This window comes from Gadus macrocephalus, chromosome 11 (assembly GCF_031168955.1).
Source record: "Gadus macrocephalus chromosome 11, ASM3116895v1".
NCBI lineage: Eukaryota > Metazoa > Chordata > Actinopteri > Gadiformes > Gadidae > Gadus > Gadus macrocephalus.
In genome coordinates, this window is record NC_082392.1 from 20,622,738 (window position 1) to 20,647,266 (window position 24,529).

At 43.7% G+C, this 24,529-nt stretch overlaps 1 protein-coding gene across 1 annotated transcript; it reads right to left on the minus strand.

Annotated features, from left to right (window-relative positions):
* Window positions 1–521: 521 nt before the first annotated feature.
* On the minus strand, window positions 522–23,351 carry ercc6l (excision repair cross-complementation group 6-like). Its single transcript, XM_060065543.1, has 3 exons — window positions 23,061–23,351; window positions 19,953–19,997; window positions 522–4,600 (listed from the first exon to the last, which is right to left on the minus strand). The coding sequence occupies exons 1-3, from the start codon at window positions 23,132–23,134 to the stop codon at window positions 859–861; spliced, it is 3,861 nt and encodes a 1,286-aa protein (XP_059921526.1). The 5' UTR covers window positions 23,135–23,351; the 3' UTR covers window positions 522–858.
* Between the last annotated feature and the right edge of the window lie 1,178 nt (window positions 23,352–24,529).

Here is a 24,529-nt window from a genome sequence, read left to right on the forward strand (position 1 = left end):
ATAGATTTTACCAAATATATGAATACAAGGTATAACTGGCATGAAGCAGCGTGCGAGTCAGAGTTGTAACTTGTAGACAACACGGTAGACCCAAAAATTTGATTTCTATGTTTAAGTGGGATTTAAGAATATAAGAATGTTTTTTAGTTAGAAGAAAAATAACCTTTCCCCACAATTGTAAAGCCAACCATCTGATGTAATGGTTGGCTTTTTTTTTTGGGTCTGATGTAACTCATTAAAACTTGAATGAAAACAATATCCTAACCTATCAAATTTCAATAAATCCCCATACTGTCAAGTAAACATGGGTCAACTCATTTTCTTGTTAAGAATACAAATCCATTTAATTGCCCAAATTATAAACTGTCTAACTGCATATTTATTTATAATTTTTTTACATTGATTCTTTTTCTTTGACACTTCAAATTCCCCATTCGGGATCAATATTCCTCGTCGTTACCGTCATTTACAGCTTGTGTCGAATAGGTTGGTCGTTTTTTGGCAAATATCCATTCTTACTCCAAAGTTAACGGCATTTATTTAAAAGTTGTTTAGAACAGGCAAAAAAGAGAACAAATTAAAACAAACTCTTAACATGGCTGCTGTACCCCGGAATGTGTAACATTTATCATTAAAATATTTAAATCGACTAGATATGACAAAGGGTCAAACATTTCAAAGTGAAAAGAACAAACATCCAATTCAACAATGAATTTGCACTGTGTTAAACTGTACATTATTGTATATAATTAAAATATAGCATAGATTGAATATGTAGCTTAACATATGTTATGCAAGACGGCCTCTTATTAGATACAATTAGAGAAAAATGTTATAGAAAACAGGTCTAAATGTTGCTTATCGGGGGAATTTTCTTGGCAGACTTGATCTTCTTTGATCGCTCATCTGTCGGTACAACTGGATAACCAATAGCTGAACTTCATTATCACCACTGGAGATGTCGATAGCCTTCAAGAATAAGTCCAGAGCATCTTGTAACTTCCCTTCACCGTAGTACTGCTTCCCTCTGCAGACCAGTTCCTCATAACTCTTTCCCTCAGAATCAAATGACTGGTCGTAGCCGCTGGCCATTTGGTCAGAACCATTGCTTTCACTATGAACAGAGGCAGATTGTGGATCCGTGGTTGATTCCTCCAAATTCGATTTTGCATCTCCCCCAGACTGCGACACGCCCAATGATGCACTGACGTCGCTCTCTTGGTCATTTTCATCTTCCTCACTCTCCGTCAGAATAATCTCTCCTTTGGTCTCATCTATCTCAAGTTTGTCCACAGAATGCACACTTGTTTCTTCTGAATCTCCACCTACAACGCCCGATATATTTTCTGAAAATTGCTCCTCCTCAAAATCCAAATCGTTCTCCACATCCTCCACTATGGATTCAATCATAGATCGTCTGGAAGCAACAGAGATGTTTCCTCCAAAGCTTCTCCTGGCCTGGAGAGGAGTGCGTCCTGAGGGCAATGTTTTTGGGGTGGATGCTTCCAATGCTTGGAAAGAGTCAGTTAAGTTGCGGGACATCCGTCGTAGCTCCTCATCATTTTCCCCCTCTTCTTCACTATCGGAGAACACTGCTACCCGTTTCTTCTTGGTCTTGATAATTGATTCATTGCCTGAATGGTCAGATTCAGAGACATAGGAGTGGTTGAGGCTCATCCTGTGCTCCTGTTTAAATTCTGCCAAGGACTTGTCTATATTGAAACTCCCCTGCATCTGAAGCTCCGAGAGCAACTTCATCTCTTGAGCTTCAACATCTGGTTCCTCCAGAAGGTAGTGAACAGTGGATATGGCATTTTCACTGTCATCTAGCAGTAGATGAAAATTTTCTTCAAAAGTCTTGACCTCTGAAGCGCTCATGGAAGCTTCCTCGTCGTTTAAGCTCACATTGGAGATTTTTAGGATAGAGGGTCTTTGACCAGGCAGGGGTTCATCGAGTGGGGGCTCTTCATCCATAGCAGTTGCTTGGTTCTTATAGTTGTCCAGTTCATAGAAGGACTCTTGATCGAGCTGTTTACGGTCATGGATATCACCTGAGACAGAACCATCCAGGCTTGCGTTATATTCGGAAGTAGCATCATCAGACTTCATATCTGATGACACATTGTGTACAGAGTTGTCCTCTGCCTTAACCTCACTCTGTTCAACTGTGAAGGAATGTTGTCTGGGAGAGGCATTTGGTTCAGTAGTATCTGAAGAGAGATCTGGTTGTTTTCCTTCCATACCGTCATCAATTGTTAGATCAATGAACCCATTTGTATTTTTCTGTTCACTTTCCTCCTTGGTGGATCCAGATTGGTCCAGTTCAACAACAACTGGTGACCCATCCGAGTCATCTTCAATGTACACTATGGGGGATCTGGGTTTACGGTTTGGAACTCGTCTTCCATTGGACATCTCCTTGTCTGGTTGCGTTGGCTGACGGTGCCACGCAGGTTCCGTGCTTGACTCCATATTCTCTGCCAGCTGCATGTGCAGCTCAGACTCTGCCTTCATTAGCACCTCAGCCTTCCGAACCCGCCCCTCAATGTACTGCTGGGCCTCCTGGTCTTCAGGATCTTCTTCATCATTCTGGTTGGAATCCAGGGAGAACAGGAGGTCGTGATCGGAAATCCCAAACATTTCCATAGAGTGAAGGTAAGCGATGTGCTCATCCAGCACGGGGTCGGTCCGTCTGTGACGTGAATGCAGAGACTGCAGCTGCATCTGGGTGGAGGAGGACCGCGTCTCTTGCAGGGTAAACAGCTCCTTCAGTTCCTGCTTGCTAAAGTAGCGGAAGGGATTCCTCTTGTCTCCGGTTGTCTGTCTGATGATGGAGTCTTTGAACACCTGACGTCTGTAAATCTTCTCCTCTACAGTGCCGCAGGTGATCAGTCGATAGATGACCACGTTCTCTGTCTGTCCGATGCGGTATGCCCGGTCCACGGCCTGGGCGTCTGTGGCTGGGTTCCAGCTGGGGTCATAGATTACCACCCGGTTTGCTGCCGTCAAGGTGATGCCGACTCCCCCCACCTGTGTGGTCAGAAGAAAGACAGAGTATCGCTTGTCGTTTTGGAAAAGGGAGATCAGTCGCTCTCTCTCATCCAGCTTGGTTATCGTTCCATCAAGCCTAATCGTTTTGAAGCCTCTGTTTCCCAAGAGTCTTTCAAGGATATCAAGAACCTTTCGGAAGTGGGCGAAGACAAGTGTCCGGTGCCCTTCCATTTTGAGCCTCTCCAGCAGCTCCATCAGAAACACCATTTTCCCAGACTCTGCTATTAATATGTCGTCAGGGATGCCGTCGAGGCTGTGGGATGTCCCCTTTTCTTCTTTAGCCTGTAGGTTCTCGGGTGTAGAGTCCTGCAGTCCCAACTGGGCCATGGCTGCGGCAGACAGGAGCCGAGGGTGGTCACAGAGTTTTTTTATAACATTGAGCTCAGCCAGAGGTGACCTGGTGGTGGTTAGCAGCTCCTTGATGTGGTCTAGAGAAAGGAATTGCCTGTAAATGTCCTCCTGGACATCACTCAAGTATGTCCAAATGATCAGGTCATTCTTCCTCCTCAGTTCAGGCATGATCGTGCCATTGTACTTTTCCGTTTCTGAGACTTCAATATCGCCATTTTCTGTCTTGGAACGTTGCTCCTTTTCCATTTCGGAATTCTTTTTCTGCACATCAGCTTTTGTCCTGCGAAGAAAGTATGGTTGAATGATAGCAATTAGGTTTTGCGACATTTTTAATCCCAGAGTCTTTTCTCCCGGTGTGGCATCCTTCTCCCTGGCGCGTGTTATTGGGTTCTCGTACTCCGTTTTGAATGTTTTCGATGTGCCCAGCAAGGCACCTTGACAAGCAAAGTCAAACAGAGCCCACATCTCCCTCAAGTTGTTCTGCACAGGGGTTCCTGTGAGAAGCACACGGTTTCGGGCAGGTATGGCATGGGCACTTTTAGCTGTTTTGGTTGATGAGGTCTTAATTTTGTGTGCCTCGTCCAGGATCATGTAATCCCATTTAAACTCCTGGCCATTGTAAGAGGCAATCTGCTGGCAGTTTAGAATCAGCATTTGGTAGGTTGTGATAACCACACCACCTCTCCTCTGAACCTTCTCAAGGTTCCTGGTCCGTTCCACTTTGCTTGTACCATGAAACTCTTTGACCCTCATCCCAGGAGTCCACTTGGCAAACTCTTTGGTCCAGTTTGTAATGAGCGAAGTGGGCAAGACAAGTAGCGTGTGTTTGACCAGCTCAGCGTCATACATGCCTGAGAGGAAAGCGATGACTTGGATGGTCTTTCCCAGGCCCATGTCGTCTGCGAGGATCCCGCCTTTGAGACCATCCCTGTGTAGGCTGTACATGAAGGACACACCCTTTATCTGGTGCTCGTACAGCTTGTCGTGGAGCTCTCTGAAAAGCATAAGACCGCTGTTGTCGATATTGACAAACTCTTCGTCCTCACTCTCCGAGGCCTGTTCTGCGATGAGCTCTTCGATTTTTTGGATTCTGCTTTTAAGTTTTTCACTTGGGTGAATTTTGTGAGCCCGCTTAAAGAAGTCCAGTGCTTTAGACATATCCCCCTGTCTGGCTGCATTTTTTCCATCCTTTATGTAGCTATAAAAAAAAGAAGAAAAAGATGATTACTCATTGATTAAAGATTATTTGTTTCACATTTCATTGTACATTGCAGTGATAACCGGGCAGAGTAATTAAACATGTTAATCCGCTGGTCCACTAGGTGGCAGCAACTCTCTATTGCTACAGTTGAGTTAACCTATAGTAAAGCACAGAACAAGTTCAGTCAGTGATGTGCCCTGGCTTTGCCATGTTAAGTTAAGCTGCACACTGCGTTTGTCAGGAACGAAATAAAGCTCCTTCAATGTGCAATAAGAAGCCTCCCGTGAGTTACTACAAAAATGGCGACGAGGATAAACCAAAGCCGATGCCTCGTGGGGATGCAAGCAAACAGTAAGGCTACGTTTACATGATGACGGTCTGAACAGAAGACGCAAAAGTGGCGTCCCGTTTTCACTTTTTATTCCGCGTTTAGACAAGCGTTTTCGGGGGAAATCTGCGTGCAAACGGTGACGCAAAAGTGTGTGGAATTCGATCGGGTATGAATGTATGGCGGCTAGATGGTGCTGTGATACACTATCACACAACACCGCCATGTCTGAGTGCATGCGAAGAATCTTCCTTCTCTTATTTTCGACGCGAAAACCAAAACATAATTATAGATCCTTCTCTGTTCAGTATATCCTGTATATTTTGTGGAAAGACTACTGCAAGTTTATTAGAGCTGCCAAACAGCTTGACGGTCCGACGCCGTGACGGTCAAACATGTTTGTTTATTTCCCTGTACTGGGGCATGTATGTGACGTAAACCCGTATGCGACCTGAGCGGATCTGAGCAGAGTTTTGCGTCTTGGCAGTGTAGACAGAAACGCTACGGCGGAGCATATTCAAGTTTTCCACTCTGGAGGGTGGTCTCAGATTTTTGCGTTTTTAAGCCCCAAAAACGCCGTCACGCAAGCGTCTTTGTGTAAACGTGGCCTAAGACTCTGTAAAGTTGCTGCGTTAGCTTTAGTGAATCTGAATCCGAATCGGACGTTCCCCAAAAATAATCATGGCGGCGGCTTTGGTAGGGAGCACCGCTCCGTTCGAAGTGAGACGCAGACGTGGGAAGAATATTGTGAGGTTCTCCACCATTTTTTTTAAGCTAATGAAATCACAGAGGTAAGTCGGCAGAAAGCTATATTGCTCAGTTCAGTGGGAAGTCAAACGTACAGCCTCGTGAGGAACCTTGTCAGTCCCGCCAAGCCCGGCGGTTTGCCGAACTGGTCAAGATTTTAAAAGGAACATTTCAACCCCAAACCCAGCGAGATTGTGCAGCGGTTCTAGTTTAATTCCAGACAGTGCTCCAGACTGCGACCAAAATTTGAGAATGCTCGACTGAATTTTACAGCAAATTTGCCCCTTTTTAAAAAAAATGTACAAGTTAAACGTGGAAGGGGCGCGTCAATGAATCCGGAATCTATAGCAGGCCAATTAGTGTGAGAAAGATAGGAAGGAGGATGATGATTCAGAGGATCGTGTGGCTGAAAAGGGGCAGACCCAAAATTTTAGGGAAGACTGGCTGCGAGAATTCGGCTGGTTAAGGTACTGCAAGCAGGGCTTCCGGCTTCGCGATCAATGGAGTAAGACGTGACTTTGGAAGCTCCTGCAACATTTGCTAAATTATTTAATTTTGGCACATTTTTACTCTTTCTTTTGGTGTGAATTTATCCCAACACATTACTTTCGACTTATTGCCTTCCAAAATGCCTCCTAAACCGAAACCCGGGAGCAATTTACCTCCACAACCACAACGGCCTGCCGCGAATACAACATCCCCGCCACACAGTGGCCATGCACGCCCGGACAGAGGCGCTAGCCCCCCGGCAGATATTGCTATCTCCGGTTAGCAATATCTATCTACGAGCTGCTCCGCTCCTTACGCAGCGAGATGGCTGCTATTTTCAAGACTGAGCTTCATACAGCTCTGGGCTAGGGCTGGGCGATATGACGATATATATCGTGTGATGATATAAAAATGTCTATCGTTTCATATTATCCTCTATCGTTTACATCGTCTTGTCGCAAATCACACTCTTTACGGTAATATTTTACGTCATTTGGACAACGCTTTACATTCTTCCACACGGCACATGAACGCAACACAAACAAACATGGAGGAGAGTGAACGTGACAATTCTGAATAGGAGAAGGACTCCCACGACTAGCCAAGACAAAGTGAGCTTGTACCTAAAAGAGGGGCTACGAAATAGGCCTTTCCATGTGGTCACTTTATATAAACTACCGTAATTTTCGGACAATAAGACGCGCCTTCTTTTTCTTCTTTTTCGATTCTGCGGCTTATGTAACGGTGCGGCAGAGGACAGCTGATTTGGAACGGAACAACAGCTGTTCGCTTTCACAGGGAAAAACTAAGGAACTTCAACCTACTTAGGCCTACTAATTAACCTTCAAAAGCTATTAAATCTTCAACAAAATATGCAGATACTGTCAAAATCGGTTCCAGGGAGTACATAGGGATTATTAATGTTGTTTTTGATGGTGTTTTTTTCTGGAACGAGTATTCGAATATTCGCTCGGAAAAACCAACGAGTAATCGAAGCCTGAAAAATGGCATTTGGGCCAGCCCTAATGGTAATTAAACATTAAAACACCTGTGGTTTATAGTCCAGTGCGGCTTATGTAAACATCATTCGAATTTAGCTGCTGCAGCTTATACTCCGGTGCGCCTTATAGTGTGGTAAATACGGTATTTAATCATTGAATTTACAGAAAATGTACTATATCGTGATATATATATCGTTATCGGGAAATGAATGAACTATATCGGGATATGATATTTTGGTCATATCGCCCAGCCCTACTCTGGGCAAGAATTTATCTTCCATCTAGACGGAGCAGCAGGCAGTAAAGTCTGAGTTATCTCAAAGTATAACCAACATCCAGCCCAAGGTAAACACTCTAAAGTGCACCGTAGGCGAAATGGAAACTTCTCTCTCCACGTGCACCGACGACGTTGCCGAACTCCAGGCTAAAGTGGACAATATGGCAGCCGAACTCGCAAGGTTGGATAATAAATGTGAGGATCTTGAGGCAAGATCACGGCGCAATAATATACGGATCCTGGGTATTCCTGAGGGTTCGGCCAACTCCTCCACTACAACGGCCGTCTCTACTCTGCTCAAGGAGGCATTTAAACTTGACAAAGAGCCCCTCCTCGACCGCTCTCATCGCACTCTTCAACCGAAGCCAGGACCCGGAGATCGACCTCGCCCTATTATCGCTCGTCTGCATTATCACACAGACTGTGTCGACATCCTGAGGTGCGCCAGAGCCGAACAGCGGATCAAGATTGGTGATATGGTTATTTCTGTCTTCCCTGACCACACAGCGAAAACAGCCCGAGCTCGAGCCGCTTTTAACGACGTCTGCCGCCAGCTCCACGAGATACCAGTGATTCGTTTTGGACTGTTCTACCCGGCGCGCCTCCGTATTACACACAACGGTGCAGAGAGGGAATTCACATCGCCAGAAAAGGCCAAGGCGTTCATCTCAACATTGAGCAAGTAAGAGGACTGTCAAAAGAGTAATAATGTTGATGTTGCAGTCTACCTCTTAATGGACACTCGCTAATTATTTGATTTTCACACCAAGTTATACAACGTTTAAGTGGACCTGTTTAGATGTGCCCTAATGTTCATCCCTGACAAGTTTGCAGGAGCCCAAGCTTAACTATTCTGCTCCTGTTAGTTCAAAGCTGTAAGTATGTTTCTTACTGATTCGACTCTCTGTGAGTCAGCACTGGGTTCTCCATCGTTTGAGGATGGGGTCGTTGTAAGTGCTTTGGGGTGGGAAGGAGGGAGGGAGGGAGGAAGGGAGGGAGGGAGGGGCGGCAGACTGTGTTTGCTATTTTGGCTGTTATGTCCACCTTGTGTTTACTTTTCTTTTGTCATGCCTTTTTTTTTATTATTATTTTTTTTTATTAATTAATTTATTAAAAAAGGGAAACAAGATATCTATTCTCCCTCCACCTCTCTCGCTTCTCTGCTTGGTGTCGCTGACGCTTATAGTTTGCCTCCCTCGCTCTGGTAACGTCACGTACGTGAAAAAAAACAACGAAGCTCCGAATACTGATTTAAGCTTCGAATACTCATTTTCCGAACGAGTATTCGAATAATTCGGGCCAGCCCTAATTACCATATGTAAGGGTTCGTGCACAGAGGGGATTGTCGGGAAAGAGATGGCTGTCTCGCTCTCGTAATGTCTGTCTTGCTCTCGTTCTGTCTCTCGTACCACTCTCGGTGCCATTTTTTTCGCGCTTGGCCCACTCTGGATAAATGTTGTTCATATCGCATATGAGGACTTCGACGGCTGTGGAGAAATGCAATCCTCCGTAGCCATCACAGCGAGGGCATCTCGTCGAATACTTACGGCATCGATAAGAAGGGGCGGTGTCAGCAGACTATTATTTAGACAAATAAGCTCATTTCAATCTGACAATTTGACCGGAGAGTTAGAAAGGGCGTATCGCGATTCTGCCTTCTCACACTGCGAGACAGGTTTGTGGCTTTGAGTGTTCAGATTTCGGTTTCGATACGCGTATCGTTACAGCCCTACTATGTACTAGTTTCAGTAACCATGGACTGCCTGAGTTGTTGGTGTCTGATAATGGCACTTGTTTCATCAGCACAGAGTTCAACGTGTTTCTAAATAAAAATGGAATCCGTCATGTGACCTCTGCACCCTGCCATGCCTCCAGTAACGGGTTAGCAGAGATAGGGGAACAAACATTTGAGAGAATGATGAAAAAAATTCCAGAAGGCACGCCGACAGCTAAAGTAGCCAGAATGTTATTCAGCTACAGAGTGACCCCTCACACTACAACAGGTCTTTCACCAGCAGAGCTGCTTCTCGGGAGGAAGCTACGTTGACCTTTGGACTCAATCCACCCAGACCTAAACAACAGAGTGCAGAAAAAAGAAGAAAGACAAATAAAGGTTCACGGCAAAAAGGCAAAAGAACGCTGGTTTAAAACAGGAGATTCAGTGCTGACCCAGAACTTCCGTTTTTGACCCAAGTGGATTCCAGGAATCATTGAGTCAGTGACGGGACCAGTGTCATACAAGGTAATGCTGGGTGATGAGAGGATAGTGAGCAGACATGTGGATCATGCGTTTCTGTAAAACATATTTTGGCGAGCTAGCCAGGAGAAGAGTTCAACGTGAAATTGCACGCGGGCCTCCAATACGGGCACCCGACGAGAGAAGTAGACTTTTCCCCGGAGACGAACCTAAAACGAAAAAGTAAGAAAAGAAAAATTAAGAAATACAAGATGGATTTGGAGCTACTCTTAGACAGAGCCACCACAAGGCTAGGTCAGCTAAATCGGGACCAAGTGGTGAATGTCTGCAAACATTTGGAATGCATTGAAGAAGATGATGAAACTGTGGCTGATAAGAGTAGTTTATCAAAATGGCGGAAAATAAGCTGGATGAGATAGAAAACGACAGAGAAAGATGAAGCAATACAGCTAATGAAACAAATGTTGTCGTTCATTGGGGAGGAAGCCGTCCAGAATGCCGAAGAAAAGCCAGAGCGTGATGAGATGGAAGGAAAATTCCAGGAGCTGCAGCAGTCCCGCCAAGCCTTAGAAGAGGAAATAAAAGAGCTGGGTGTGAAATTAAATAAAACCGAGGCTACCGCAGCAAGTCACATTCTGAACCTGCCGCTAGCCAGAGTGCCAGAAGTACCCATCCGCTGTGAGTTTCGCATCTGTGCCCAAATCGGCGATGGAGGACAGCGTGACAAATTGTCATGCAACAACCTCCTCCACCAGATAGTGATTGGGCTCCGTAAGGGTCATGGTGAGTCAGACTTGATAGAAGCAGTGATAAGGGCCATCAGCCCAGTCCTTTTCTCGTGACATGCTCGAAATAAAGCATGATTTGACCCTGCCTCAGCTAAAAATAATATTAAAGGGACATTACAAAGAAGATGATGCCTCGGACCTGTACCAAAAGTTGATCAGTATTTCTCAAGATCCAAGAGTCGGCACAGGATTTTTTGTTCAGAGCCATTGAACTTAAGACAGACTGCTTGTTTCATCCAAAGAAAGAGAGGAATACTTTGGTGCAGAGCTGGTCAAAAATAAGTTTCTGAGGTCAGTGAGTACAGGACTGCTAAATGACAATATCAAATTACAGATTAAGCCATACCTTGATAATCTTGAAGTGACTGATGCACTCTTGATCGAAAAAATAAAAGAAGCAGCTAATCTTGAGGCAGAGAGACTGACGAAGTTGAAGAGGAACAGTGCCAATACACCCAGAGTGGCTGAGCTACAGACGACCAGCAACACCTGGGACAGCACGCAGGGCTCCTCCTCAACCCAGAACAGACATCCAGAGAAGAACACCAAAAAGCCCTCCAAGGAAAAAACAATAGTCGCTCACCATCCATCTGATCCGGAGGTAAACATCTTGGTGAGAGAGCTTCAGACAGTGGTAGCTGAAATGAAACGGATGCTTTCCTCCACGAGTGCTGTGAGACCAACAAACTCAAAGCAGACAACAGCAGAAAACAGCAGACAACGGGGACCTGCGCCGGAGGAGAGGCTGCAGGACGTGCCAGGACAAAGGAGAAGGAGACCGCTGCAGTCACTGCTTCAAGTGTGGAGAGCTGGGCCACATCTCCAGAGGATTTAGAGTTCCACGCCAGGCGCAGGGAAACGACCAGGGGTTGCTGCTGAGGGACCGGCAGAGTCTCGACACTGCCATTTCTGTCTTCAGGAAGAAGTAGGGTTGGGCGATATGGACCAAAACTCATATCGATATTTTTTTTTAGAAATGGCGATATACAATATTACAAGGATATTTTGAACAAAACGGGTAAAGTGTGTAGTTTTAACTCCATGCCACAAGTATTCACTATCAACCATTTATTTAGTTTTATTTTTTATTTTTTGCTCAACGAAGCATAGCTGTGCTTAACAACAGATATGTAAGGGATAATGTATAGAACATTCGAAATTCGTCCCAGCCTTTTTACCACATTTTTCACAACCTACCAGCTCTCGTTGTGAAGACTAGTCACCGCGCCATTCGTTTCAATGGGAATCACGACGGTATACTTTCAACATAAAGTGTTCATATTTATCATTTGAAATTCGTCTCAGCCTTTATACCACAGATAATATAGGGTCTATAGCATATAACCGCGTATTCTGATTACAGTTTAATGCATCTTTCTCTATTAATTAATTTTGGCAGCTAGATTTAATCTTGCGCTGCACAGGGTTCTGTTTATGTTAGCCTATAACACCCGGGACCCCCACCATCATTGCTAAATCAAGTCTATTATCTTGCTGATATGTTAAACCTCCAATAATCAACTACACCCCCATCCCGCTACGTTTGGTTAAAGTTGTAATGTTGACGTTGAGAATGAGAACGAGGGTCTGAGAACCGTGCATTCCATGATTCGATTCACCGCTACCGGAAACTCGACTGAACGAACGAACGAACGAACGAACGAGGGGCTGAGTCTGACTGACTCAAGAGAACCGTACGTGATTCGATTCACCGCTACCGGAAACTCGACTGAACGGACGAACGAACAAAAGATTTGTGAACGACTCCTCTTGGCGAACTGAATGACGCAAACTGAATGACGGAAACTAATGACTAAATCCAACCCTACCACCCAAACACCCAAACCCACAGCCAGTGATATGCGCACCAGACACTTTCTCGTGCGCAACAGACACTTTCTCGTGCGCACCAGACACTTTCTCGTGCGCACCAGACACTTTCTCGTGCGCACCAGACACTTTCTCGTGCGCACCAGACACTTTCTTCAACGTTTAAAACATTATTTTTACCCCATGTCCCTTCACGGGTTCAGTATTCTCTACCACCGTGTCCGCCATGTTTTTGTTCAAAGTTTGTTGTGATGCGTAACGTCCGTGGGTGGGAGAACGCTACGTACATGTAAGGGGCTGGATTGAGCAGCAGAACATGGTTTGTAGGCTCAGAGAGCAGCGGTCGGCTTTATAAAATAGCGCTCGCAAGTCAACATCAAATAATATATAATATACCGGTATGGCGATATTGTCCCAACTACATATCGCTTTAAAAAAAATACCGGTATAATTTTAAAACCGGTATAGCGCCCAGCCCTAGGAAGAAGGCACCGATAGAAGGTTACAGTTATGTACTGGAATGCTACTGGACAGAGATGGGTTGCCGAGTTAGCTGACTTTAATTTCAAAATCAAATACAGGCCAGGCAAAGCAAATGCTGATGCAGACGGATTATCAAGAATGCCAATGGATTTTGAGAGTCAATGCATCCAGTCAGTCTGTCAGGATGCCGTCAGAGCAACAGAACAGGGCATTTTAGTCCAACAAAAAGAACCAAGCCCACTCCTCAGTTCAGTGTTGTTTAATGCATTGCTCTCAAGGCACAGATGGAAGATGAGACGTTGCTCAATACTGTTCAACCTTTATCCAGAGAAGTGATACAGGCAGCTCAGCAATAAGACCCTGTCGCAGAATGTATGAATACAAAGAGAGAAATGAGAAGCCTACTGTACAAGAGCTAAAGGGTGAAAGTGTTGAGTTTAAAGCGCTGGTGAGAGAGTGGGGCAAGCTTGAAATCAGAGCAGATGGGACTATGTACCGGAGAACTCAAACAAAATGTCAGCTTGTACTCCCAGAAACATAGCGCCCGCTCATCCTAAATGAGCTTCATAAGGAAATGGGCCATTTGGGTACAGAAAGGACAGTAAACTTGATCAGAGACCACTTCTGATGAGGTGAGGACAGTCCTGTGTTTGAAGTGGAACCAGAATGTGGACGAGGCAGGACAAGAATCCTTCACAGAAACATGCTTTTACCCCGTGACTTCCTCCCGGTCACCACACCTGAAGAGAACACTACCACCACAACTCATACAAAGAGATGTAACGGGGACAAAAACAAACAAAAACATGTGACTGGACCAGCACAACAAATTGACATTGAGGACTCGGATGATGATTTTCCCGCAGTGACAATCACTTGTTCTCCAGGCCCACCATCCCTTAACCCCACAACTGAGGAGTTGTATCCACAAGCCGAAGAGGCTGTCCCGGAAGTGTGTGAGCCTCATCTTGTTGAAGACAAACAGACCCACACAGCAGCTTTGGACGACCGCGCAGCGAAGGCTGCTGGTGTCAATGAGGTCAGCTCAGAGGATGAAATTATTGAGTCAGAGCTGCGGGACCCGTATCCAAAGAGACAGAGGAGGCATCCCAAAACACTGACTTATGATAGACTTGGCCAGCCACACTTCACAGAACGAATTGGTCCACCCAGGGGATAGATGTAAGAGGCTACTGGCGGCCCTGGTAGTGAACTAAAAGGGACTTTGCAAACCGAAAAGACACTCCTTACCTATTTTGAATGATACTATGATGTACCTTGTGTTTATTTTGTAGTAGGTAACACAGACTGTTGGCTGATTGATGTGTTGGGTATCAGTTATGGAGAAAGGAAATGACTCAACCGCATGTGTGAATACAGGGAGGTGTAATATGCATTAAATGTGTTTGGGGTACGAAGACTAATGACATTAGGAGTATCCCTGATTGCAGTGCAAGGTAGTCTGGGTACCTCATAAACAAGGTTATAACCTTAATGTCCCCATTCAATTTTATGCATGTCGCTGTATTTGTGTGAAGGGCAAGAAGGTATATATTTGTGTGAAAGGCAAGAAGGTATACGACGAAGTCGGGACGACATGTTTTCTTTCAAGTGGGGGAGAGTGTAGAGGTATGGGTTAACATGGTCAAAGTTTTATGCATTTCAATTTTGTGGGCAATCTAGACGGTTAATCCCCCCCCCCCCCCCAATTTATTTTCATACATGTTCTATAAATCCATTATTGAGTTTTCCTGTTTCATGCCTGTTAATATTCTAAGGTGTAATGCTTAAGTTCCGACGCTATTGAAGTAATGAGGAGGTTTGGAGCAGAAGAAGAGAACTCCGTTGTTGATGTGTTTTTATTTCTGTCGTAGAAGACATTTTTTGGATGACTGAGTAGTAGATTACAGCCTGAGTGAGAAGAACGCTTGCACATTGCATTGTTGGAACATATCGCTTCTTGTTTGCTTTAAAATAAAAGAGTGTTACTCCAACGCAAGTACAGCCTCTGCCTGCGTTTCTGTAAACCATCGCAATCTCAATATTGGTCGAAATAATCGCAATTAGATTATATCCCCAAATCGTTCAACCCTAGTATACACTGCAAAAGCATATTGGAGAGCAGGGCCAGGGAACAACCCAATAAGTGGAACCAACTAACAGACCTACTGGAATGTTCTCCCCTGTACACTAGCATGTGTAATTAATTATATAATCTACAAATGAAACCTTCAACAAATCCAAGCACCTTCCAACTATATTTCCTTTCTTTACCCGTTTCTGTATCAAAACTTGAACCACCCAAGATTTTGCTATCTTCAATCTATATGTTCTTAAGATAGATATCTTTATAATTGTATTTCTTTGCAGGCTTCCAAAGCCTTCATCCATCAAAAATGTTGCCACACAGAGAATAATTGTCCAAAGTATTTGACTGATGACGGGTCTGGATGATGTATGACCTAGCATAACCATCTCCCCTTATAGCATTTATATTGTCAAATAATATAGAAACAAACAAGGAAAGGGAGATGGTGTGACCAAAAATAAGGGGCAGGATGTTATTCCAGATGTGAAGAATGTATATCGTGATTAAACTAGTTGTGGATTACAGAATGGAGACACAGAATGGATCCTGATAAACACGTTATGTCTGACTTGAAATTTGAAATGAACAAATCGAATAATCGATGACAGAAGAAATGTATATTATATAGCAGTCCCTGACAAACTATAGCATAAGTCTGTGGAGGTTGGTTCAATACTTTAGATAGATGTTTTATAGAGAGAGAGCTATGCTACTCCGGGTTGACCGTAATGAGGCAGGAAGCGCTAGACGGCAGACAGACAAGCCCTTCTGGAAAGCTCAGAAAAGACAAAAGCTCTGACGGAAAGGAAGGACGGCAAAACACAAATGACGATTTGTTGCTTTCGTGATTGTTTTTAAAATAAAATATATCATATACAATAAATATACCATTATTTTGAGTATTATTCTACATAATTATTCTAGTAATGCATGTAACTATTAAATCCAGCTACGTAACAACCAGTCGTCAATTTCGTGTCAGGATGGCAAGAAGCTACTTTTGTCCATCTACCATCTGTCATTGTGGCCAGCCCCAGCAATTGTCTGTTCATGCGTTTGGTGACACTACACAATATTGTTATGTCAATACACAACAGAAAGTATATGGAGAATGGTTTTCACAGCCCAGTGATGCTGGTGTCTTTCATATGAAGGAGGGCATTCAAATATACTAGAACGATCAATTAGGAGGCTGTTACCATACAGGAAGTTATGCAATGACTAGGTGACTTAGGGGTCAAGGTCCCTAACACTGGAGTTATAGACCTGGGGTCTCTTTTATATCAAGGACGATCCCAAGGACGTTTACGATTATAAATTGCATAAGGTGCAGGCTTGTTTTGACCCCAGACTTTGATTTCTTTTTTACAAACCTTAAGTCACAAATTTCCAACCCATTCGTCCAAAAATGGGCAGGGCTCAACACTAATGTTTTTTTCAACTTGCCCGGTCGGGCCAGTGGGTCTGAATTCTACTTGCCCAAAGTCAATTTTCACTGGCCCCAAATATAACGTTTTTTTTATTAGTTGTTATCAAATAACGACAAAGATTCAGGTAAATTGTTATATTTTATCTTTATATTATCAGCTTTGTGATAACCACATTTGCCTCCGCGTTCTGTTTAGTAAAAAGAACCGGCAAGGCACCGGAGGACGGGTTATCAGCAACCCGCTTAGCTGCCATGCAAGCAAGATGCTGCTTGCTCTTATCGTGACACTCAAGCATCTGCTTTCTGAAAGATGACGTTCCTTTAAAAAACGAACTGCTTTTATCCGCCGTTGACGGGAACTTAAGGCAAACCTCGCAGAACATAGTTGGTGATTCCTCCACATCCTTGAGTATAACCCAGGGGATCTCCTTCTTCCAGGATGCTTGAAAAGTTTGCACGCAGCCATCTCCTAGTTCTTTATCAACTGACCGGTGTGCCCGCTACCTGCCGGGAGTCTCGCAGTCTCGATTTTGATTGGCCGAAGCCACATTCAAATAAAATCAAATAGTACACCAAGCATTATCCGACGAGGACAAGGAGAGGGGGCAACATAATAGCTTTATCGATAGGGGTGTGACGATACACTCAGCTCACGAGACGAGACAAGACACGATATTCGGTTCACGAGATCGAGACGAGACGAGATTTTAAGAAAACTACAATGATAAAATATATGACTGGACCAACAGACTTTTATTTAACCGAGTTGCACATGCATTTTGAAATGTTTTATTATAACTCTTAACATTCATGAAATTGAAACTAAAACTAAAATGTATAAAAGTTGAAGTAAAATAAATTAAATTGAATAATTCTCTTTTTTTCCAAGTGCAAACAATACTATGTGCAAAACCAAATCAAAGTTCTACTCCATCAATACAGAGTGCAAATAGTGCAAACAGAGTCTGACCAAGTATGTCACTGACAACTTGGTATTGTCCGTGTCTTATCAGTCACTACTGCCATTCATAATTTTCGCCGGGTACCCAAAATGCTGCCAAACAAATCATTTAAAAGTGGCGGGGGCATCTTCGACGGTAATACGGGTATTTTCCGACGTCATTCTGGCTGCCTATGGCTGCTTCCCCTGCTTCCCCTCCTTCTCCTCCTCTTCTTCTTTTCCTTCTCCTTCGTAAGGTTCTGGCAGGCTAGACGTATCAAAGGCGCATTACTGCCCCTACAAGCCACAAAGAGAAGTTTGGATAGCTCAGAAATCTCGCGAGACAGATTTTTAACGCGACGGGTAATATCGTCGAGTTTAATCTCTCGAGATCTCGTGGCACGAGATCTCGTCACACCCCTATTTATCGATGATCGAAATTTATTTATTTTTTGCTTCGAGTCCTCCACTTGCCCGAACGGGCAAGCGGGTTGTCATAGTTATTTGCACGACATGGCGTTTTACTTGCCCCGGGACGTCGGGCAATCCTTATTGTTGAGCTTAACTTTAATCTTCCCGCTGTGTAATACTAATTTACTCTGGAAGTCACACCCCTTTTCCGGCCCTTTTGAGATGGCCAGAGATGCCAAAATGCATAAACATGTTCCTGGTCCAGGTAAAGACAAATACGAGATTTGGATTTCTAGCTTGCAGAAAAAAGTTTTGCCCAAATGGGCTGGTTCCTTGACAGAGCCTCTCATAAGTATGGCCATCAGAATTTGGTGTAAAAGGCAGTTTTGGAGATAGGAAGGTTCTACTGCCCTGAGACTTGACAACCTAATTACGGGGCCTGACTGGGACCCCTACACCGAACCGTGGGAAGGGGTCTGTCCCCTTCCCCTGGCCACACGAGCCCAGCGAAAATGATCCGGTTTCGTTTTATGCGGTTCAGGAATATCTCCGTAAAGACGGATTCATTACGATTTGCGTTTCAGGTGTCCACACGAATCCTAACACGAAACCGCATAGGTCCGGATGCATTTGAAACCACCCTCGGACATGGTTTCAGAAATTTGCGTTTTCGGGCACCGGATCCGCCGGCTCCGTCTGGACGGTCGGCCGAAACGCAAGACTTATACGGTTTCACCAAAAAATCGGCTCCGTGTGGACGGGGCCTTAGGGTAAGGGTCCCCCTGATTCGCTGAGAGACATGAGATGTCCACAGAGAGATCCGAAGGAACGGGTTTCTATCTCTTGTCTACGAAAGATGAATTTATACCAACGGCTTGTGTTTCCAATGCATTATAATGGAGCATTTGATGACACTTTATAGCCTTTGCTGGGGGCTAGAGCCCCCAAATTTATAGTTTGAGTAGATCTTGATGCAGTTTCTTATTCGCAAGTCAAAACATGTGCCCATTTATGGTTTCAGTATGTTAAATAAAATACAAACTAATATATATGAGCATTAACCCCTGCTCACACAAACTAGTTCAGGTTATCTAATCTGAAGCTCCAGGTCACTTATAGGGTCTAACATTGGCAAAATTTCAGTTAACCATTTCAGTCTTTTCACATCTGGTTTTAGTTTTCTGTTTATTTATTTTTTACACTTCACTTCCTGTCTGCCCATCATTCTACTGTCTGTCCAAAATGAGAAAATGAGAAAATATGATCAAAAGCAAAAGGAGGAAGAATTTTTAAACGAATTGCCAAACTGTTAATGATTGGTATTTCTATGATTTTTGATTCCTGCACCAAAAACTTTTTTTTGTATTTCTAGTACAAATGAATTACAGATTGTACATATGGAGGGGAGAAGGGACAGACTTTCTGTTTCCCATACATAGACTGTTTCCCATACATAGACCAATGGGTTGCGCAGCGCCACAGAATCAAAACCGAGCTCCACAAATTGATTCTGCTTTTTTTTTTTATGCGATTTTTAAATATAAATATTGTTCCGTTCATTCATCTCCGCATAGCACTCATAGGATATGTAAGGGATAATGTAAAGAACGCCGGTCATTATCAAGAAAATAAGCCTCGACAGGGCGAACAGGACACAGACGCGCAGCGGAGGTGTCTTGCTTCGACTTGAAGGGGCTTGATTTCGATAATGACCGGCGATGTTCTATACATTATCCCGCTTATTACACGGCTCCTTGCCAAAATGGAAAAATAACTTCACATGGTGTGTATTTTTACAATTTATTTGCAGAGAAATGGTCCGCCAAAGACGTTGAAGTCGCTTAGCAACCGAAGACGTTGGGGTTGACAAGTTACCGGTACTTGCGGAGTAATACCAAAGACGTCATTAGAGGCAAAAAATCCTTTGTTTATCCTTGACAGCGGTCAATTATACTCATGATTATACTTAGCATCGGTGAATGATCAAATATAATTCACCACCGGAAGTTGTGAAGGGCCCATGCAAGTGAACGAAACGTTCCAGGGCATTGAGAAGACCCTTGCAATAATTGCGATTAATGTGAAATGCAGTTATAGTTTATATATATTACGATGTTAGACCCCCAGGCCGTTCTGCCGGCGATTTTAATTTGCTCTGCAGCAGAGGCTGGAGATCGGGAAGATCGGGAGGTCTCCCGGTGGGCCGGTCCACTTTGAAATGTATTTTGTGCGCGATTGCTCGATTACGAGAATGAGCAATCGCGAAATGCCCCCCCGCCACACATTGCTACCTGGTCTGTCGGACACACTGCGACTTCAACCATTAACTCTCCTAGTTACCTGTGGTAGATGTCCATCTTGTCATTGGTCTCCGTGGACATCAACCTGCAAAAACACAATCAACACTCAGAATACATACTTACAGAAGGGTCAATTCACACACCAGCTCGTGTTCTAACCCGAGGTCATGTAACTCTACTGTAAGGTTAGTTTATAAGACAGCAGGCATCCCCTTAATAGGTTTCAATAATAATAGTATGGTGCATAATCAAACAAAACTGCTTGCGTGCGTGCGTTACGTCATATACAACAGGGGTTGACACTAGGGGTTGACACTAACGGTTGCCCGGGGCAACTAAAAGTAATATTTAGGCAAGTAGAGATTGATTTCTGGTTGCCCGAATGGGCAAGTGGATTTCTGAGGGTTTGTTAATATAAATGCTATTTATTCAAGTTTTTTTTTTAAATACTGAAGAACAGCCTTTTTATTCGCAAAAATCACACAAAATAGATGTATTTGCAATTGATCAGCGCGCTGTCTTCTCTTCTCTCGGACAGCGAATTAACAGAGACGCATCGCTACAGCGCGAACAAAGCCCCGCCTTCCATCACTCGCTCGCAGTGCGGTCTCTGGCAGTGATTCGGCGGTGATAGCTAAAAGTTAGCCAACACAGCTAGCAAGTGTAGCGCCTCCGCGACCGGTTTAGGTAGAGAAGGAAAATGGAGTTGTGATGAAGAAGTGGCTAACGTGGCTGACGCCAGACCTCATCTCAATCTACATTGAGAAGAGGTCTGGGAACCACACATTCATTTTCTCGTATTTGAGGCGTGGTTTACGATTGCCCGGAGCCGTTTATTGGGCGCTACGAATGTCTATCATATGAGTCTGTACGTAGCTCATGGCCAATCATATCAATTATACCAGATGACGTATGTAGAGCGACAGAAATTCGATGAGGAAGAAGATGATGGGTGTGTCGCATCGTCGTCGTCATCGTCTTGCCGTCCCTCCCCGTTCTGTGATTGGTACCCTATCTCAGGCAAAAATCGGGATGGAATCCAAGCTGCCTAGCAGCGCGAAATTAAATTGCGCGCAAAGCAGAATGGGTATACCCAGGCTAGGAGGAGTGCGGTTAAATACTTTGGATTGAGGCAAATTACCAAGGAAAGTCAAAAGACTCAATTGCAAGAACACGTAACACATGTAAAGTCATATGCAAGAACACACAATAGCGATCTTTCTCCCGTAATTGGACATGCACAAACTATATATTATATGACATCTGAGCCCCCAATGATTCCCAGTCCAAACCATATCATTCTGTGATACACTTAAGAAGAAACGTCCCCTTTTCTTTTAACCACCAGAAATTAAGTTTTACCTTTGTGATTTTTGTCCACAAAGTTGAATCTGATCGCATAAAACCACCATAAACAGATAATCCAGTGTCTGGGCCAAATTTTGCAACTAAAAATGGTGTTTACAATCAATGACTAAGAGAAGGTCTCTGAGGAAAAAAGGTTGCCTTCAATCAGAACACATGTTCTTCAGCGCAATCTCGTGGCCATATGTGTATTTGCGAGTGTTTGGCTTGGTGTCATTGATTATATTTGCGTGTCAAAATTGTAAGATATCTACCTTTGTTTGCGTCTCATAGTAAGACAGTGCTACCAACTAATAAATGCCAACTGATAATTATTTCAGGTGGAAATGGTTTTCTTCCACTTATGCCGTGTTCCAGCTTTATTAAAGGTTGGGTATGGGATTTGCGAAATGCCAGCAGATTTTGAAAATACACAACTCAAATGGTCCTACCCCCTCTCATTCAACGCTGACTCTGACTCCACCCATTCCAAGTACATGGACGCGCAATCATGCACGAGCGAACATAGATGCGCGAGAGCGAGTCATTTGTTAGTTAGCTAGCTCCAGTAGCTACCGCAGGATAACAACAAACAGAAGCTTGCTCTGGGTCACGAGGTTTGAGTACGTGCACGAAGGGGTCGCGCGCGGGGGAGGGGGAGTGCAGTACAACCGTTTGATTGACGTACTTACTGTCCAATGCAACTCGGTGGCAATGGAAATCATTGGCTGGAGTTTTTCGAGCCCTGCCCGTTCCACAGATGATTGACTTGTTTAATTTTCATGTCAGTACTTCTAACTCAGTGGCTGTAAGTGGGTTATGATAAGGATTTCAAGTAATTTTGCAAAAATGGCCAAAAAAGCGAATACCATACCCAACCTTTAACTTTAACCAAGTATTATCCACATTATATATTTCACTTGCACAAGAATCTTTCTATTGGCACCAAAATGACATATTATAGCCCTTGCAGTTGTGGAGATATACTCTATTTACTTTGGCTACGTTATTTTCTGAAAAAACAAAACAAATATATATATATATATATATATATATCGAAAATGGTATAGTATATCGATATTTTTCCAGGTAGGCCTACAGTATCGAAGTTAGTAAATCCAGTATTGTGACTGAGAACACTACTAGAAACGCGATTGTGATTATTCAGTTAGACCTACAAGGAACGTGAAAGTTAAAAAAGACATCTTTGCTACTACCGTGGACATTTAGTTATGTTATACATTTGCATAAAATCCAGATAAAAGCACGCAGGTCTACATATAACTGTGCGATAGTTTCGTTCGGTAAATAAGTAAACAAAGAGAAGTTTGTTCTTTTTTAAACCCATGTGTGGAAGCTAACATTCAGCTTCAGTCTGAGCTAGGATCATTGGGCTAGGATGAGTTTACTGAGCCCCCCAAAACCAGGCCAGGTGCCTTGCAAAAAAAGGCCGGTTCACGATTCTGATTTTAATTTGGGTAAGTGAACATGACATTCAGGCAAGTTGAAAATGACCTGTACTTGTCCGATGGGCAAGTGCTTTTGAAACCTTAGTGTCAACCCCTGTTAAGATGTCATACATGTAACTTTTCCTATGTCTCACCAACAGAGGTACGAGATCACCAGTGTTCAAGGTTATCTTTAATGATACATTCCCTTTAGTCTGTATCTAAGAGCTAAGATAGCTGCAGTAACGTTACAGAGTAGCAGTCTTTTGATCTACCAATGGCTCTAATTACTCGTGCTTTCTCCATGTTAGGGCTAATTTAGCAACTATCTGTCATAAATCATAACATTTACTTACTTCTCCAGTTTGTCGGATATACATGCTATGTTCTGGTCGGAACGTGAGACGTTCATTATTTCTTCGTCCGACATAATTTTAGCAAACCACCGTAACGAGTCTAGAAATGTGTTTGTTGGACTCGAAGAATCGAAACCTCGGGTTCGTATATTTGAACATGCCACTTATCCCGCCAGGCCTTCCGAGCCAATCACAAAGCGCTCCTCGTTGACGTCGGAAAGAATTGTCCTATCGAGATACTGGGATTTGCAAAGGGGCGTTGACAAGAGTACACGAACCAATGAATGAGGTTTCAATCCGGAAATATCCAACGTTGTTTTCTATGTTACGTCATGATATCAAAATGTATTGATATTATTATGCAACGGGTGGCTTAAATCCAGCGATCTGATTGGTTCCTAACTGTTGTATAATGAGCGTATACATAACTGCTATGACGCCCAATCATTTTGTGAAAGTTTGCATATCACTCCGCGCCTGGAAGTAGAAACAGTTACAAAGTAAAAAAATATGTTGAACGATAGAGGGTGTAAATGTTGTTACTCCGGGAGTGAGCAAGGCGATGGAGAGACTAGCGAAAGCTTAGGCACACGGCGAGTGAACTGCTCCAAATAGGCTCTAAGCAACGGGAATCGTGTTGTATTTCCGCTTATGCTTTATACCGGCAGAGCCGCTTCCGGTTTACCTGGTAACTAAGAAACACTATCAGCTGTGGAGGAGTTACGCCCCCTATACAACATAACTAAGAAACGTCAACATTTCTATGTATATTTTTTTATACGTTTATATGAATGGATTCGACTGTTTTTCATCGTCAGAAGCAGATGAAAGTAGCGTCGGAGCACTGTAGTGTCCCGTTGTGTTCGGTATCTTCACGATACAACTCCTGTATTAGCTTTCATTCCTTTCCGGTGGAGGAAGAGATCAGGAAAAGATGGTTAGTTAACATAAGAAGGAGTAACTTTCAAATAACGAAACATACAAAGGTTTGCAGTGTCCATTTCAAATCAGACTATTTTGTGGAAGGAACAATTAGGAGGCGTCTGAAAAAAGGCGCTATCCCTACAATTTTTGAGTGGAATCGTGAAATGCAGCCACCGAGGATAAGTGTTTGGGAACGACGAGACCGACCACCGATACCAGAATCAGACATGGAAAGCGCTAATGAAGATATCGTGTGGCATGATTACTGCTCAGCTCCGGAGCCTGCAGCTCTCGACTTGTCACTTGGTCAAAATGAAGAGTTGAAGAGAGAGATAGAGGATCTGCGGGAACAGCTTGAGCAGGCAAAGGTCAATAGTCGCTTTGGCCTCCAAAGATTCTCTGGATCTGATGAGGATATTCGCTTCTACACAAGGTAAGCCCTGAACCTTTTTTTGTGATTATTGATGATGGGTCAGGGGTGCAAACTTGTCACCTTTCGGCGAAATTCGCCGTTTTGAAGCCAAAATAGGTTACAATAACGGTGT